General features: G+C 35.0%; 10 protein-coding genes across 10 annotated transcripts; 5 read left to right on the top strand and 5 right to left on the bottom strand.

Annotated features, from left to right (window-relative positions):
* Positions 1–78: 78 nt before the first annotated feature.
* On the top strand, positions 79–2,265 carry EIN_025590 (hypothetical protein; the record flags this gene model as incomplete). Its single annotated transcript, XM_004257453.1, has 1 exon — positions 79–2,265. The coding sequence occupies one exon, from the start codon at positions 79–81 to the stop codon at positions 2,263–2,265; it is 2,187 nt and encodes a 728-aa protein (XP_004257501.1).
* A 570-nt stretch (positions 2,266–2,835) lies between these two features.
* On the top strand, positions 2,836–3,951 carry EIN_025600 (choline/ethanolaminephosphotransferase, putative; the record flags this gene model as incomplete). Its single annotated transcript, XM_004257454.1, has 1 exon — positions 2,836–3,951. One exon carries the CDS (start codon positions 2,836–2,838, stop codon positions 3,949–3,951), a length of 1,116 nt encoding a protein of 371 aa, XP_004257502.1.
* Positions 3,952–4,073: 122 nt separating this feature from the next.
* Positions 4,074–4,793, bottom strand: EIN_025610 (hypothetical protein; the record flags this gene model as incomplete). The annotated part of the gene is made up of 1 exon (XM_004257455.1): positions 4,074–4,793. One exon carries the CDS (start codon positions 4,791–4,793, stop codon positions 4,074–4,076), a length of 720 nt encoding a protein of 239 aa, XP_004257503.1.
* Positions 4,794–5,530: 737 nt separating this feature from the next.
* EIN_025620 (PH domain leucine-rich repeat-containing protein phosphatase, putative) lies at positions 5,531–8,165 on the bottom strand (the record flags this gene model as incomplete). The annotated part of the gene is made up of 3 exons (XM_004257456.1): positions 5,531–7,567; positions 7,670–7,978; positions 8,037–8,165. The coding sequence occupies 3 exons, from the start codon at positions 8,163–8,165 to the stop codon at positions 5,531–5,533; spliced, it is 2,475 nt and encodes an 824-aa protein (XP_004257504.1).
* Positions 8,166–8,650: 485 nt separating this feature from the next.
* Positions 8,651–10,555, bottom strand: EIN_025630 (hypothetical protein; the record flags this gene model as incomplete). Its single annotated transcript, XM_004257457.1, has 1 exon — positions 8,651–10,555. One exon carries the CDS (start codon positions 10,553–10,555, stop codon positions 8,651–8,653), a length of 1,905 nt encoding a protein of 634 aa, XP_004257505.1.
* A 365-nt stretch (positions 10,556–10,920) lies between these two features.
* Positions 10,921–11,847, bottom strand: EIN_025640 (hypothetical protein; the record flags this gene model as incomplete). Its single annotated transcript, XM_004257458.1, has 1 exon — positions 10,921–11,847. The coding sequence occupies one exon, from the start codon at positions 11,845–11,847 to the stop codon at positions 10,921–10,923; it is 927 nt and encodes a 308-aa protein (XP_004257506.1).
* Positions 11,848–12,957: 1,110 nt separating this feature from the next.
* Positions 12,958–14,500, top strand: EIN_025650 (pantothenate kinase, putative; the record flags this gene model as incomplete). Its single annotated transcript, XM_004257459.1, has 2 exons — positions 12,958–13,222; positions 13,581–14,500. The coding sequence occupies 2 exons, from the start codon at positions 12,958–12,960 to the stop codon at positions 14,498–14,500; spliced, it is 1,185 nt and encodes a 394-aa protein (XP_004257507.1).
* Positions 14,501–14,827: 327 nt separating this feature from the next.
* On the top strand, positions 14,828–15,622 carry EIN_025660 (serine/threonine protein kinase HT1, putative; the record flags this gene model as incomplete). The annotated part of the gene is made up of 1 exon (XM_004257460.1): positions 14,828–15,622. One exon carries the CDS (start codon positions 14,828–14,830, stop codon positions 15,620–15,622), a length of 795 nt encoding a protein of 264 aa, XP_004257508.1.
* An 85-nt stretch (positions 15,623–15,707) lies between these two features.
* Positions 15,708–16,288, bottom strand: EIN_025670 (hypothetical protein; the record flags this gene model as incomplete). The annotated part of the gene is made up of 3 exons (XM_004257461.1): positions 15,708–15,788; positions 15,890–16,087; positions 16,172–16,288. The coding sequence occupies 3 exons, from the start codon at positions 16,286–16,288 to the stop codon at positions 15,708–15,710; spliced, it is 396 nt and encodes a 131-aa protein (XP_004257509.1).
* A 1,452-nt stretch (positions 16,289–17,740) lies between these two features.
* On the top strand, positions 17,741–17,777 carry EIN_025680 (Hypothetical protein; the record flags this gene model as incomplete). Its single annotated transcript, XM_004257462.1, has 1 exon — positions 17,741–17,777. A coding segment is annotated over one exon (37 nt), but the record flags the coding sequence as incomplete, so codon positions are not given.
* Positions 17,778–17,792: the final 15 nt, after the last annotated feature.

Here is a 17,792-nt window from a genome sequence, read left to right on the forward strand (position 1 = left end):
ATCGAGTCATACGAAAACCTTCCTGAATCTGCTATATTTAAGCGGAAGACGGTAGTGTTAAAAAAGGAAGTATCACCGATGATAGCTTCATATGATCCCAATGAAAGTTTTACAGAAAACCCATCGGGTGACTTTTACTTCACCGAAGACGGGCCACGACCAAACCTCTTTCGTGACTCCAAGTCTCCTGAATTCTCGAACACGCGAACGGACTCTGAATTTGACTTTTCGTGTGAAGCCACTGACGTTCAGTTGATTGATTTGGAGACGTTTGAGGACTATCCCATCTTCGAGGAAGAGAAGGAGAACTTAAAGAAAGTGTATGATTACATGATGAGTCGGAAGAAGGAGCGAAAGAAGAACGCGGGGAAAGACATGACACAGTCCCACTTGACTCTTTCTGTTTTGAGTTTTGTCCTCTTTTTGGATTTTTTGTATTTGGACGTGAATATGTTACGACTCAAACTTTTCACGAATTATTACGAGTACTACGTCATCACTTTTTTGTTCTCGTTTCTCTTCATCCAAGCACTCCATTACGGGATTTCAAATATCATTTACTTCACCGGGATATTGTACGCGTTTGTCTATATCTACACATTAACGCGGAACATCGTCATTGTCCAGAACGACAGAAATAAACCGGACGTGAACGAGACGGGGTGGTTCTACTTCATTATTGGCCTCTTTACGTTGATTGTTGTGATAACCCTCTTCCATAAATATCTGATGCCATTTGTCCAAAAGTACATTCTTTCACGAATCACAGCGCTGAGGTATACCACCAAGAAAGTTGTGTCGAAGACGACACAACAGACGAAGTACGAGTTTGAGAACGGAAAGATCATTTTTATGATTAAACAGTTAGACCAGCACAATTTAAATAAAATGAGTGGATTTGGGACGTGGGTGGACAACTCGTTCCATGGAGAACACTTAGACGGCTATTTTGATTTGGGTATTCCAGTCGGTCCTTTCAAGTCGGTTGAGAGTAAAACGCCGAACATTTTCAAGTCCATTCGGATCATTTTTGCGTCGAATGCTGGCGGGAAATTATTCATCGAAAAGACGAAATTGGGGTATGGAGTTGCCAGTGTCGAGTGTTGTGTCTCTGGGGAGTTCTATATGAACTATCCTTTAGTCAATTACATACAAGAAAAGGTTGAGTGTTCATGCCCCAAGCGCATGTGTTTCTGTGTCGACCAAATCATTAAAAAGCACTTGTACTTCCACTTGGACGAAAATGCGCCCGTCACAGCAATTAATGTTTTTGTAGACCAAAATGAGAAGTGTTTGTACCTCCCGGGGTACTCGACTAAAGATCAAAAGAAGCGCAAAGAAGTTGTAGTGACAGTAAATAAGTCGAAGAGTGCATTGAGCGTAGATAGCCATTGGATATCTCTCGCAGAGTCGATTTCAGAAGGCAATATAGAGGCTCTGTTATTCATTCATGGGTTGGATCACACTCTCTATGACGCTTTAAGAAGAATGGGACAGATGCTTGCTTTAGGTAACTTTCCTCAACATATCGTCCCGTTTGTATTCAATTGGCCATCATCACAGAATGCGGCGTGTTATTACTGTGCTGCTAATAACGCGTGTGATAGAAACCAACATAGAGACTTTTATAACTTCTTGAAGTCCCTTGAGAACGCGGGAGTGAAGAGAATACATATCATGTGCCACTCTTTGGGGTCGAAATTCTTCATGCAGAGTTATCTGCTTGTCCAGACGCTGTTTGAAAAAGTCGAAAAGAAGAGAAACGAGTCGAATTCGGAAGTCAGTGAGAACGACGACGAGAAGAGTGTCGAGAGAGACACTCAACGAATGAAATTTGCGAATCTAATTCTGCTAAATTCAGACTACGAAGTAGACACCTTTGTCGATGACTATAATGAACTCAAAGAACGGTGCGAACACGTCACTATTTATGCAGATCAAAGAGACTCTGCATTGTCCGTGAGCAATTTCTTGACAAAGAAAAATCGACTGGGAGCAAATATCACGCCTTTGATGTCAAATGGCGTTGTTTTAGAAAACATTGATATCATCGACACGTCAGAGCTCGATAGAAACATCAACGAAGCGAGACATGGATTCTTCAACATCAACAAAGTGATGATCGACGACATTTTCGATATAGTGGTCAACTCAAAAAAGGCTGAAAACCGCGTCACACGTCTACTGAAAGTCAATGGAATATACAGATTTTCTCTCCTCCCAAGTTTCTCACAGATGCGGTTCTCGTCAGTCGAGAAGAAATAGAGTCTAATTCATTGTATTATGTATAATCTATGGTTTATTGTAATTACTATATTTAAACTATAAAAATAACTAGAATAATTAATTATTATCTATAATTATATTTTAATAATAAATAATAGTTTTTTTTTGCATATGGTTTATTCGGCATATTTTACAAGCCATTTCTTGGTGGTAGAATGATAGAACAATATTACTATAAATTGTACTTCTACATGTATCAACGGCATTTTTTTTCTTTTGATAGTATTAAATATAGTTTATAATTAATATATTGTATTTTAATTAATTTTATTCAATTTGATAACTATCTAATGCACTAGAAGCGAAAAAATGCCAATTAAATGTGTTAAAATCATAAATAACTAATAATTAACCATAAATAGTCCATAACTAGACAACGAGATAGATATATTGTTTGTATAGTATATTAATAAGAAATGAAACCAAAGACAATAGTAAGCAGAAACGAATACGAGATTCGCCCTTGCTTCGTTCCTATATAAAATGCCAGAATGGATGGAGTGATTTACTTTAGTGAAATGAGAGGAGTTCAAACTTTAAAATCAGAACATGTTCATCAAGAAGAGTAGTCTTGAGAATCTCAGCCTGTACAAATATAGCGGAGTCGACTTATCTTTGTGTGCTAACTATATTTTGTCCCCATACTTCTGGGAACCGTTACTGAAGTATGTTATTCCCCCTACTATTGCGCCGAACGTGATAACACTAATTGGCGGGATATTCATGTTTTTGGCACACTTTCTCTTTTTCTTTGACAGTCCAACAGGACAAGAGGACGTCTCGACGTTCACTGTGGTGATGTCAGGGCTCCTCATGTTTTTGTACCAAACGGCGGATAACTTGGACGGCAAACAAGCGCGAAGAACAAAGAATGGGTCGCCACTTGGAGAGTTGTTTGACCATGGCGTAGACACGTTCATGATGGGGATCTTTGCGCTGATCATCGTCACAATATTCAAATTCGAGACACGAATTCAACTCATTTTATTGATTCAACTCCTCGCCGTGTTTTATATGAGTCATTGGGAAGAGTACCACACAAACACTTTGATATTGGGATACGTCTTTAACCCAACGGAATTACAGTTACTCACTATTTTTGGGTTGGATATCTACGTGTTGTACCCACAAATCATTAATGTCAGTATCTTTAGTATCACCGTTAAAAGCTATGCGATGGTCTGTATCATACTCTTCTGTTTCATTGCTGTTGTATTCTACGTACAATCAACTGTGTCACATATTCATTCAACTAACCAATGCTCATTCATTAGTGCACTTTATAATGGAACACCTTATGCGATCTTCTACGTCTGTGCTTGTATCAATGTACTCCTCTTTCCTAAACACTTCTTGGTCGAACACTTCCACTTGATTGTATTGCTCTTAATCTTTTTGAACGCTTACGTCACACAACGACTCATCGTTCACAGAATATTGAAAGAGCCTGTCCAACAATACCACACTCTGTTATTCCTCTTCGTCGTGTTCACAATCAACACAATACTGTACGCACTCGGACTTCCTTCTGTGATATTCAACTTCTCGACATTCACGATGCTCCTGTTCGCAATCGCAATCGACTCAACTCTGATCATCGAGGTGATCATATCCTTCTCGACCTTCCTCGGTATTCACGTGTTCAGAATCAATGTGAAAGAGTAATTCATTTTCTAGTAAATTTCTTCTTCAATTCACCTCTCACGTGTGACTTGGAATGATTAAATTTATTTCATTATTATCTACCAAAAATAAACATAAAAGCTTTAACAATACAACCGAAATTATTAGAGGACGAAATAATTTCTTCCCATTTCAACTCTTTTAAAGGCTGAAATAGGGCTGAGTGGTCTGTCAATTATTTCTCCACGCGAAGTAGACCGCGAAACAATTTCTTCGAAGGTGACTGAGTTCTCCTCATCCTCGATTTTCTTCAAATCCCTGTATGACACTTCAACGGTTTGTCTTCCACTTGCGTCGATACAAATCTCTCTGAGGGAATCATTGACTTTCCCACCGACTCTTGCGATGTCGTCTTTTGCGTAGAGCACTTTCCCGTTCTTTGAGATCTCGCAGAACTTTTCCATCTTAATAGTGTAGATTGAACTTCTAGTCCCTCTGATGGTAAAGTCGTATCCGTACTTCTGTGTTAAATCAATCAACATATTAACACAAAGCGATGCTCTGGACTTGTCGAAGTGTCTCTTGAGTTGTTTTGATTGGTCGGTCGTTGCATCCTTCTTCAGCATCGACTGACACGTGCAAGAGACTTCTTCTGCGAAGTTGATGTCGACAAAGCCCTTTCTGACGTTTGTGACGACAAAGAAGTGCTTTGAGAGGTGAGCAAATTTGTCTGGCCGTTCTATTGTGATGGAGTATCCGTTCTCAATCAGAAGGTATATTAAAAGGGATTGTTGAATGGCTTCCCAACTTTTGCTCTCCTGCTTCAGTTCCTTTTGCGACAAAGTGTTCGTCTTCGAACGTGGCTTTTTCGCAAAGTCCTCCATCACAATCAATTTGTAGTTTCAGTCACAGTTTTTCAACAAAAATTTATTCGAATTGGGCCTTCTTATTTGCTCTCATTCCACACTCTCTCTCGGGATTGCAATTTTCTTCTCATCTTCTCAAAAATGTGAATAACTAACTATATATTTATAATTAATTTACCATCGAAACGACTTTCTAGGGTTAAATCAATTTAAACGTCAAAATAGTTTTTCTTGTTTCTCATATTTTGGTGGCCAAATTGGTCTTCCATAAAAAAAACTCAAAATACGCAAAGCTCTAACGCTAATTTATGGGGAGGTGCAAGAATTTAATAAATCAACCATTTCTTTTTTATAAAAACTTCAAACTTTATTTAAAGATTCTGTTCAAGTATTATTATTTACTATTATTTTACTATATTGTTAATTATCACATTTTTGAGTTTTTTGTTTTTTCTATTTTTTTACAAACCTCATTTTTTTTCGGTGCTGATTTTTGACGTTGATTTTTTAGTTAAAACTTCTTTATAGTTTTCTTCTAGTTTCAAGTCTTTGTTAAAACTCAATATTTATTTTCTAGTTGCTTCTATATGACCGTTTTTTTTAGTGCGCCGATTTTTTCCAACAAATCATGGGAAACTCCATCACGTTCCGACACTTTTATAAAAATAAAAACAATCAAAAAAAATGAATAACATTTTGAAACCAATTTTTTGTTATTAATAACATTTTTAATAACAAATACATTAAAACACATATTAAAGTTTACAAACGACACATGTGACGTTGTCCCTTCCATCTGCGGCGAGCGCGCAGTCTCTGATAGCCGCAGCGATCACATACGGCTGGCACAGTTTTCTTTTTCTGACTATTTCGCAGACAGTTTCGTTACTTAAGAAATCGAAGACTCCGTCGCAAGCCAAGACTAAGAATCTATCCAACGTGTTCTTCTGAATAAAAAAGACGTCAGGGAGTGGCGTAACTGTTGGTTGTATCTTGACATCCCCGAGTGATCTAGACACCATTAAGACGCCATTAGTTCTATCATTCTTAATGAACCCCCCATTGTCTTTCACTCTTTGATATTCTTCTGGTGCCGTTGCTCGATGGTCTTTAGTAATTTCAACCATCTCATTCTCACGTATTAAAAGCGCTCGACAGTCGCCGACATTACTTATAATGTATCTCTCGTCAGTCAAAAATGCAGTTAGACAAGTCGTCCCATCGCCAGAACACTTTATTATCTCTTCATTCACTTCCATATAACTTTGCTCTATAATTCGTTTCATACTCTTTTCAAAGGATGTATCACTCGTATCAATATCTATTATGGCTTCATACTTCTTCCCAAAGACTTCACTGTAGCGGGTTGAACAAATGAATGAGGCATCAGACCCACCATGACCATCACATAAGACTACTAAACTCTCCCCAACTCCTCGATAATTCTCTATTAAGGTCACATAATCCTCCATCCGTTCACGATTCCCTTTACACTCAGATACCCCAAACGATTCACTTCGACTCTTTAAACACTTCTTCTGAATTACAGTCGTCTCCCGATCGTCACGCTTATACGTACTGAAATTACTCTTCTTAATCGGCATCGTCACTAATTCACACCCTTTCTTAAAAGTCACATTCATCACCGCCTTCCTCATGCTCTGCTCGATCTTAAACCGTTTGCCGACGATAGTGAATCGCTTCAAATTCACAAAGGAAAACACGTTCTTTGGAATGTTGTTGATATCATTATAACTGCAGTTCACGTCTTCTAATGTCTTAATAGATGACAAGCAGTCGATACATATCAATTGGTTACAACTGACATCAAGTTCGACTAAAGACATCAAAGACAGTGTTGTTGGGAGTGCGATGATTCGATTCGAACTGACCAGAAGTGTTCGTAATTTAATCGAGAGTCTGTGTGGGATCTGATACAGTCGATTATGACTCAAATTGAGTAACCGCAAATTCCCAAGCACAGACAACTCACTGGGAGTGTAGCACAAGTAGTTGAATGAAAATTTGAGTTGCTGCAATTCAGTCAACTTACTGATAGCACTCGGTATCTCCGTGAGTTTGTTGTGTGACAGATCTAAGTGCTTCAACCCCTCTAATCGGAGTATCGGCCGTGGAAATTCAGTGAATTCATTACACCCCAAAAACAACGACTGGAGATTTGTGTATAACGTCGGGAGCTCTGAAATGAAATTTTGTGTCACATTAAGGACCTCCAAATTGGGGAAGACGTCCGGCAACTTCGTCAACATATTGTTCTTCAAATTTAACGAGCAAATTTCCGAGTTGAGTGATGGGATAGATGTCAATGCGTTGTTTTCTAACGACAACATTGTGCATTGTGGGATCGACTTAATACACTCGATACCCAAATTCTCCATCACTAAACATTTGATTGGAGGAAGTTCGTAGACTTGCTTGACAGCCCCCGCAAAGACTCTTAATCGAGTCAGTGACACAAACTCGTGAAGGGAAAGGATATCCAATTTCAAGTCACTCAATATTAAGTCTCTAATACTGGGGCTGTTAATTAAATCCAAAGATGTCAATGGGTTGTGATCAAAATCAAGTGAAATGAGACTCGTCATATTCGATAAGAAAGACGGAAGTGTAGTGATATGATTAAACGTGAACGACAGCATTTGAATACAACTCAGTTGTTGGACGTCTTGAGGTATCTCTCTTATAGAGTTTCCATTCAGACTTAATGTTTGTAAAGGGCACGCACAGACTTCGATTGGAAAATGGGTGAACTCGTTGTTATCGAGTTCGAGCTATACAATTAATATGTCACAATATAGTATATTCTATTATAATCAAATTATAATAATTAGTATAATACTATATAGTAAAAGTACTATTAGAATATAACAAACGGTTTGCAAATTGGAAAGACGGGAAAACTCCCGAGGAATACATTGAAGCTTATTTAATGAAAGACTTAAGAACACAAGATTGAAAGAATTGGTGAGTGGTGTGACGTCGGAGATCTGATTTTGTGTTAAATCGATATGAGTGAGAGATGTGAATGATTTGAACGCGCCAATTTCTTTGAGAAGATTTTGAGACGCGTCGACTTTTTTGAGTTTTGGGAATTGCCTGATGTTGTCTTCAGTGAAGTGAGTGATTTTGTTTGAAGCGATCGTGAGATTTTCTAAGAGAGGAAAAGTGAAATCTGGAATGACCTATTAATTAGTTACGTTGTATATCGTTAAATAGTAAATTCGATAGAAGATAACAAACTGTAATAGCATTACAAAACAAATTTAATGTAACTAGTGTTTCAGCCTTTTCAAGAACGTCTTGAGGAAATGCGTCGAGGTTGTTATGAGACTGGACGACGACAAATTTGTACTGATCTTTCACATCCATACGTGTTTTTGTTTCAAGTTCCTTCTTATTTGATTCTTTTTTTGTGTTTTAATTAGCGTTTTTCACACATGAAAATGTTTCATAGTTTTGTGTTCAGTGCTAAGTTCTTCGGAGTTCATTAGTATATTATTAGCTTAAAGACTAACATCATCTTTTCTATTTTATTACCCCTGAGGATCGATATATTAACTTTGTTTTTTTCGCGTTTTTTTTGGTCGGGTACTATTATTTTTACTATATTTTATAGTTGTTCTTATTATTTGTTTTTATTTTTTATCTTTATTTTTTGTCTTTGTTACACAAGACAGATTTGTGGATCATTGACCGGTTCTACCAAAAAATTATACATTTTTAATTGTTAAACTATATAATATGGTTAACGGGAGAAGACTAAAAACCTTAAAAAGAAAAAAATTCAATTAAAACAATTAAAAATGCGTTTGATGTATTGCATCGAACTTTTATATCAATAAAAAACAAAGACATTACGATTGATTTACCAAGCTCACGTATTTTTTTTCTTTGAGCTGTTTCAAGACTCTCCCACTTGCTTCTTTAAGTCTTTTCAAGTCTTCCGAGTCGGAATTGCCTCCAGCACCCCATTTCCTCAATGCCTTCCTTTGCATCTCATCGAAAGCACTCTCCATCACCTTCTTAAACTCTCTTTTCATCTCTTCTTTCTTTCTTTGGAATTCCTCGTCCTTTTGTCTAAGCACTTCTAAAGTCCTTTTTTCGTTGACTTTTCGTTCTTCAGCCAGTGCGTTTCTCAATTTTTCAGCCCTTTTCTGCAACTCTTGTTCCGCCTTTCTTACACTCTCCTTTATACTGTCGAGGTGCATCCTCTCATCTCGCCTCAACGTGTCAATCTCGACTTCGCCGTTTTGGAATTCTTTCTCCTTTGATTTTTGGATTTCTTCCTTCTCTTTTCTGTACCGTTCTTCAATCGAGTTTTTCCAGTCATCGTTGCTCAAAAAGGCGTTCAATTTCTCATCACTTTTCCAATCTATCTCAGTCTTATAATAATCAGAATTATCAGCATTTAATGACATTTTCTTTCGTGCCATTTTCATTCGTTCCAACAAACTTTTAGCACGTGCTTTGTTGATGTAGTGCTGTTTAACAGTGCGGTGGAAGCGTATCTTCGGAGCGTTGTTGACAAATCCACTTGCAAGTGGTCGGACCTTTTGATAAGGAAAGAACTTTTTCTGGTAGTCCGAGTACAACTTACTCATTTTTCCTTCGATAATGCCTTTCTGCGCGTCTGATATGCGCTTCTGGTTCGCATACCCAAGTAACTCGGCTTTTTTAGCTTCTTCAATGCCCGCAAGTTTACCACTCCTGTCCATTGCAATTGTTAATGCTTGGTCACCTTGTGGTTGGCCGTTTTGTTTGCTTAAAAAAGTGTTAACCCCTCCCACACCCGGAAGGGAGGGGTTAACACTTGGAGATGTCCCACTTGGTAATGACGACATGGCTGAACCACTTACGAAGAGTCCATTCTGCGTTGAACCACTTGTACCACCATTCTTTATTCCCGAAGTTGGTGAATTAGACATGACTTGAGTTGAACCACTCGGACTTAGTCCTCCTGTTACGTTCACGCCATTTAAACTCGGACTTTTAACATTTGAACTCACATTCAAACTAGCGACAGTTGGTGTTGTAACATTTGAAGAACTAACATTGGGACTTGTACTTCCATTCAATCCAGTGTTTGTGGTATTGTTCAACGAGTTGTTTGCATTATTGTTTGTGGTTGTTCCGTTTGTGGTTGTGGTATTATTAGCATTCGCACTCGAATTGGCACTCGCACTTACAGTCGCGTTGGTGTTGGCATTCACATTAGTGTTATTTGCTTGTTCTTTCTTCTCAAGAGCTCCTCCAAGTGTTTTCCAACCCTCTGCTATGTGTGGTTTTGAAAACAATTTCGACTTTTCTGCTGATGGTGTGTTCATTGGACCTCCTTTTTGCTTCAACACGTCGACTTTCTTCGTCGTGAGCTTCCCCACTCTCTCACCAAAATTGTCTCGTGTTTCCGATCCAAAATTCTTCCCGCTCCACTGTCCGTTAACGTCAGTCTTCACCCATTTATTGCTCCACTCATTCGCTTTTTTTCGGTACGTGTCACGCGCTTTGATCTGTTCTTTATCGCGTTTCGCCATGTCCTTTTCATAAACTCTGGCACGTGCCGTTGCGTCGTCGTACATGTCCTCCACTTTATTGTACCGATTGTACTTTGAGTCTGTTGTTTCTTTCAACTTCATTTTGTCGATCGATGTTGCCTTTCGCGTTAACGACGTCATCCATCCGTTCGCTGCACTCGCAACCTCCACAGGCTGCGAAAATGACACCCCGAACGTTAGAAAGAAAAATATAAAATACCTTAGCATCGTTTGATAGTATGATTTTTAAGCACATTCCAAGTTTTAGACTTGGAATGTGACTTCCTATATATGCAGTTATTCCGGTATTTCTATCACAAATCTCTCACTTTTGGGAATTGTTTTTTTTTATTTGTTATCTTCTATTCTATCATCAAACTAAACATTTTTATTTTTTATTGTATTGGCTAAAAAAACATATTAAAATAGTATAATAAGCTTTAAATAATAAAATAATGTTATATTATAATAATTATATTATAAAAACAGACTAAATTAGAAAAAGAATCTTTCATTTGAATTATTCGAATCATTGAAACATCATTCATTTGGAAATTAGAACTGTATAATACCCATCTGAACTTGAAAATGAATCATCGACATTCAAAGAAAGAGAACAAGAAGACCGAGATGAATATGAATACCGCGCCGACGATAGCCAGAGCATTTGGTTTGACATTAAACAAGAACAAGTCGTAGAAGAGTCCATATATTGAGGAAGTCAGATTCGACACATTAAAAAAAGCCGCTGATGTTGTTTTAATAACAAGAGCGATTGAGGAATAGATAACGACTTGAAGGAAAGGGTAGGTAGCAAAGACTGCGATTTGTGTCGGGGATAAATTGAAGTTGATTGGGAACACGAAGAATAAGAGTGCGAAAGGAAGTGAGAGGAAGGGACCATACATTCCAAGTAATATAATATAGTTCATACAACTAAAAGGGGACTCCATGTTAATTGTGAGCTCTTGTAAAGTGTTAGAGACCGAGTAAAGAATAGTTGAGACTAAACACAAAACATCGCCAACTAACTGCGTTGAGGACTTTTGAACATCGCCGATGGAGACTAAAATGAACCCAAGAACGGCAAAGCCAGCGGAGAAGAGTTGGGAAATGGAGAACGTTTTGTGTAAGATGAAATACGACAAAATGATGACAAAAGGAATGCCACAGACACTAATCAATTCAGAAGACACTACTGTTGTCTTCTGAATACCTATGATCATACATACTGTCGCAGTTATGTCAATGAGAGTAATCGAGAGCGCGATTTTCACTTTAACAGAGCGCAAAAAGTCAACGATAGCCTCAGTACTGTAGAATAAGGATAAAATAAAAAGAGGAATAGGTAATGCCCAATACACGGATATCGCTTGAAAGATCGCACTCCCCGTCATGGTCGTCTGACCTAAATAATTTGTCATTGCATATGTAGTTGCGTTGATTACACTCAAAATTTGGCCAATCAAAAATCCTTTGATCACTTTGGACTTCTTGGTGGGGGGCGTATCTTCAAGCATTGACTGATTTGTTCGTTTCTTGTTTGAATTGTTTTCTTGATTGTTCGGTTGAAAGAATCCATTTTAAGTATTATACAGTATAATATAACAAATTAATGAATTTGGTACATGTATTATGATTAATGTGATTATTCGTAATCTGTTCTTTTCATATTTGAAAACAAAAAATGGAGTTTTTAATGCTTTTTAAAAACATGAAATTTGTTAAATAGGAATTTTTATTTTTTGTGTCCAAAAAAATTATGTCCACGTTTTTTTTAATAAAAAATAGTAAATATTTTTATATTTTACTTATTTCAATAAGAAATATTCATATCTCGACTGAAAAATTAATTATTGTTTTTTACTCTACAATTTTGCCAAATTTAAAAACAATTCATCACATCTTAAATTCTGAATACAAATGTTTAGAACATTAAAGAAGAGATAACAATGATACATTTATTATCCATATTGCAATTTATTTTTATTCATTTTTTTCCTATTAAAAAGTATTATAAATTTATTTATTTTTTTATTCAAAAAATTGAAAAAAACAAAAAAGTCCATTTAAAACTATAGATTAATATTTACTATTAATTTTTATAGTATAAACTAATTAAAAATTTATTTAAATTGAACTTTTATTTGTTATAAAAAAATTATCTTCTGATTGTTTGTTTTATTTTGTATTAAGAGAGATATAAAATAGTATAATATTAGTAAAATTACTATTGTTCAATAAGAATAGTTGTTGAAATGGTGTGGATTTCTCGCTTCAATAAAAAAAAGTTTCCAGTGATTAGTTTTGTTCCAACAATATTTACTTTTTGACAAAAAACTAAACAATAATTATAAAACTATTAAAATAAAATCAATTATTTGAAAAGTTATTAAAGAATTGAATTCTCCACAACGAAACCCACATATCACATAATAGTAAAAAGAACTAAAGTACAAACCCACTCATATAACTAGTCAATGTATCTTTTTTCTCTAGAAAACTTGAATTAATTTTTTGATTAAAATTATATTAAATTAACTTAAAAAATCGGGGTATTACAACAAAAAGTTAAGTGGAAACAAGAAGAAAAAGTATTCTGGAATACCCTATAACTCGCGAAATCAAACATGTCAAACGGATCAACTACGCCAGAAAGTGATTGTGAGTACTCCACGCAGTTATTGAATATGATGAAATCACAGAGCCCTCTCCCACTCGGTGGGGAGAAACGTCGTACAGCTCCTCTCTCCGCAGACATCGGCGGAACCATGACTAAAATTGTGTTTTGGATCCCGGCTAACACAGACATTGAGTTGCCACAATTCGTCCAACCCGAGGAAAACGCGATGTCCGTCTATGAACTCTACCCAGACCCCGTCTTAAAAGTTAACGGTTTGTTCTCTCTATTTTAGACTTTATTTCCCTAAGATGTTATTTTATTTTCTGTCCATCTAAGTCAACTTTTTCTTGTTAATTAATTAAAAAAATCTATACACATTTGTATTAGATACTTTGGTATATTTTACTATTCAATTTACTATAACAATTATTGCTTTTTAACTTCAATATTTATAAGTTAATATTATTAATTATTATTAATTATTATTAATAATAAAATTAATAATTGCTTTTACCTATATCATTTTCCAATAAAATAAACTGATTAACAATAGTACATATTTTAATTAATTCATTTATGTTAATAACACTTGAACGTTAGAAGTATTTTTTTAAGTTAAATAACGTGCAGTGAACTCGCGCGGCCAAAGCGAGTTGTGTTTCATGAAATTTCCGACCGTCCAAATACCCGAATTTATCAAATATGCGAAGTCTTCTAAATTGAAAAGTATCTACGGAGCTGGGAACATGCAGTTAGTGAATGTGACTGGTGGTGGTGCGTACAAATTTGCCGAATTATTAAAAACTGAGATGGACTTAGAAGTGAAGCAACAAGATGAAATGCGTTGTTTAGTGTTAGGTGTGAACTTTCTCTTGTTGTGTTGTCAAGAGAACTTATGTTTCAAGTACCTTGACCATCAAAAAGTGTTTCAACCGAAGACATTAGACATCTTTCCGTATTTATTAGTCAACATAGGTTCTGGTGTATCTATATTACGTGTGAACGACTTAGAAAATTATGAACGAGTGAGTGGGTCTTTAATCGGTGGAGGGACGTTTTGGGGATTGTGTTGTTTACTCACAAACTTCAAATCGTTTGAGGAGATGTTGAAAGCTGCAGCGACGGGGAAACACGAGAACGTCGATTTGTATGTCAAAGATATCTACGGGAAGTGTTATGATAGTGTTGGGTTAGATGCTGATATGATGGCGTCTTCCTTTGGGAAAGTACAGAAGATGGTGAGTGGACAAGCCCGAGTCAAATACAATGAAGCTGATGTAGCTCAAGGATTAATGATGATGGTATGTGGGAGTGTTGCACACCTCGGGTATGAGTTATCCAAAGCACATCAAATTAAAAGGATTTATTTCACTGGTGGGTTTGTTTCTCGGAACACAGTGGTATGGGAAGGAATCACTGAGATGATCAAGAATTGGTCGCAAGGAAAAGTCGAAGCAGAATTTTTAGAATATGATGGGTACTTCGGGTCAATAGGAGCACTGTTGTTATCAAAATATAAGAAAGGGGTGTTCGAACAACCTATGGAATAATTACGTGTCATTTTTAGTATTTCAGTTACTATACATTTAATAATATAATTGTTATATATAATAGAATATCATTATAATATAATAATATAATAATATAATAATATAATAATATAATAATATAATAATAATAATAATATAATATTCTAAGTGTTATATATACCGGCATCTAATTATGATAATTGTACAATACCACAGAAGGAAAAAATGATTGCGATCACAAATATACCGATAAAAATAGCAAATAAAAAGACGAAGAAAGGTGTTGAAAAAGAGAATAAAAGAAAAGATAAAAAAATAGAAAACCCTGTAGTAAACTTTTAAAGAAAAATGTATCGACTTAATGAACGCCAATGGTCTGAGATGGAAAAGACGCTAGAGCCCCATTCGAAAGGTTCACAAGGCAAAGTGTATAAAGCAAAGTTATTACGGATGGACGTTGCAGTCAAACGGTATAATAACCCCGAGGAATTTGTGAAGGAGTTGATATGTTTGAACAACTGTACGTCCGAGTATATTGTTTCTGTGTGTGGAATGACTCCAACAGCAGACGCCATCTTTTTAGATTGGTATCCTTCAGACCTTGAAAATTACGTACTAACAAACTCCCCTCGTGTCCCTGAATCTGTTCAGTTAATGAAAGATCTATGTCATGCTGTACAATACGTCCATCGAGTCGGGTACATTCATTTAGATATTCGCCCCAAAAACGTGTTGGTCAAGATGGGACATTGCGTGTTGTGCGACTTTGGGTTGGCAATACGAGACCAAGAACCTTACGATCATACGAGAGGCGTGGACACTTGGGTGGCGCCCGAAATCGTGTTTGGAAGAGTCGTTTCGACTAAAACGGATGTCTACTCTTTGGGTCTCGTTATTTGGTTCACTTTGGAGTCGCAAGGAAGTGCCCCCTTTATAGCAACTACGACAGTCCCAATGATCAAAGCAGCGATGCAAACAAAGGAAAGACCAAGGTGGAATTTCTCAAACAAAGGCCCTTATCTCGACGTCTGTAAACAAATTGCTGACGTCACCAAAAAGTGTTGGGCCGAAGAACAAGAGAAGCGGCCAGCAGCTGCAGTGGTAGCTGCTAAATTTGACGATTGGGTAAAAGAGGTGAAGTAAAGTTTTATTTTATTAGTAAAATGATTAGTATCGTGGAAGTCGTTTCTTATATTTATTTATAATTAAACATAGAAAATAGAATTAATCAATCAACAAGATGGTCTTTGAGTTCTTTAAATAATGATTCTGCTTCAGTCAAGTCTTCCACAAAGAGGTCGCTTATCTTCTATATTTTTAATATATTATTAATATGTTATTAATAAATAGAATAGTAATAGAGTAGTATTATACTATAAAAAAATAATACTATAATATATAATAACAAACTGATGTGATGGTGGAAGGTGTTGGTTCTTTGTTACTTATTTGAGAAGATAATGTGGTTTTTATTTCTTGTATGATTGGATCCACATCTTGAGAAGGAAGCGTGGGGATTTCAACTTTCTCTTCGAAGTGTTTGTTATACACTTCTTCCATCTCTTTTTCTATGTTTTGTGATATCCATTCGGAATAATTGTCAATCGCCTGTGTGTCAATGTTTATTATTTATAATTCAATTTAAGTAATTTATAGCAGTTTTTTTGTGATTTTGATTGTATATCAACACACTTGCTCCACTTCACTCTTGTTATACTGAAGGCCTTTAAGTGTGGCTTCAAGGTCGTCAAGTTCGTAATCCATCATCGTCAAAGCTATTTCTTTCAGGTCTTTTTTAACACCCTCCATCGTTCCGTCCTTTTATATCTTTTTTATTATTTCTTTTTTTTTCTCTTTTTTTTATTTCTATAAATAAAGTTTTATAATAGTAAGTTATAAGAATTTATATTAATTTATATTAACAATAATACAAAACAAGTCTTAAATTTATGATAGATGCTTTTTTAAAAATTTAATCAATAATATAGAACTATTATAATGTTCAAGATTACTTCAAATACTTTTTTTGTGTGAACGTAAACGACAAAAAATCAAGCGTTGAAAGATTAAGTGTTTGTTTGAAGAGATTACAAAATGACAAAGAAAGATTCGTTTTTATTAACAACTAATAGTTGCTCGATAACTTTTTTCAAATATTCAAACGATTTTTAAAGTACTCTCTGAAAAGCAACAAACTGTGAAAACAAACAACAACTAAAAACCAACTATTCTTGATTTAGTTGAAAATTGACAATTTAAAGAAAAAAAATTATTATTATAATTATCATAATTGTTTTTAACTATTCAAAAGTTACAAAGAAAAAAATCAGATTTTTTTTTTATTTAGTAAAAAAATTTAATCAACTTAATCAAATTAATTAAATTTTAGAGAAGAATATATATAAGTATTTAATTAATATAATTAATTTAAAAATTTTATTTTTTTGGTTAAATTTAAAACAAAAACATTTATTTCAAAATTAATAATTAAAACCATAATAATAGTTTATGTATAAAACATTCTTTTGGATCGAGACTCCAAAATATGAATTATTTACAGCTTTAAAAAATAAGTAAAAAACCGAAAGCTGAAAGGCAAATTAAACTAATTTCTCGAAAAAAAGAGACCACAAAAAAATGAAAGCCATTTTGTGAAAGCTTCAATCTACAAAAAACAAAAAGAACCATAATTACTAAAATGCCTTTAATATAATTTAAAAAATAAACAAACATCTAACATTTTTACCAAAAAATAAAAAGAAATTTGATTTGAAGTCCTCAAAAAAATCGCACTGGAAGTGAGGATTATTCAAATCGTTTTTTTGAGTAACCTGTTTTTCCAAATTACAAATGATGTTTTGATTAAGAAAAAATCCGTTATAAAACTATAAATAATAATATTTTTTATAAAGTATAAAACCATTAAAAAGATAATTGGTCATGAGAACAAAAAAAAACACCAAGTGATTTATTAATTAAAAATGCCGCCTATAAAAAAAAACGAAAAATCATTTTTTAACTTTTTGAAGAACAAGACAAGACTCGAATAAAAAAAATACAAATTATAGTTTTATAAAACCAATATTTATTAATACATTTACTATTTGACATCTTTTTTGCTTGGCTATCTTATTTGAGATATGTTGTGTTTTCTGGAGGCTTCAAATGAGCTATCAATAACTATATAGGAACTATACTTACACACAATAAAATTTTTGCAATTGATCAGATAAAAACGACGAACTTTCAAATGCAAAATCGATGAAGAAAACGACCATTAGTTTTAACACTACTCGAAGTGTTCCAACTGTTT

The sequence above is a fragment of the Entamoeba invadens genome, assembly GCF_000330505.1.
Source record: "Entamoeba invadens IP1 unplaced genomic scaffold scaff_1105074724629, whole genome shotgun sequence".
NCBI lineage: Eukaryota > Evosea > Mastigamoebida > Endamoebidae > Entamoeba > Entamoeba invadens.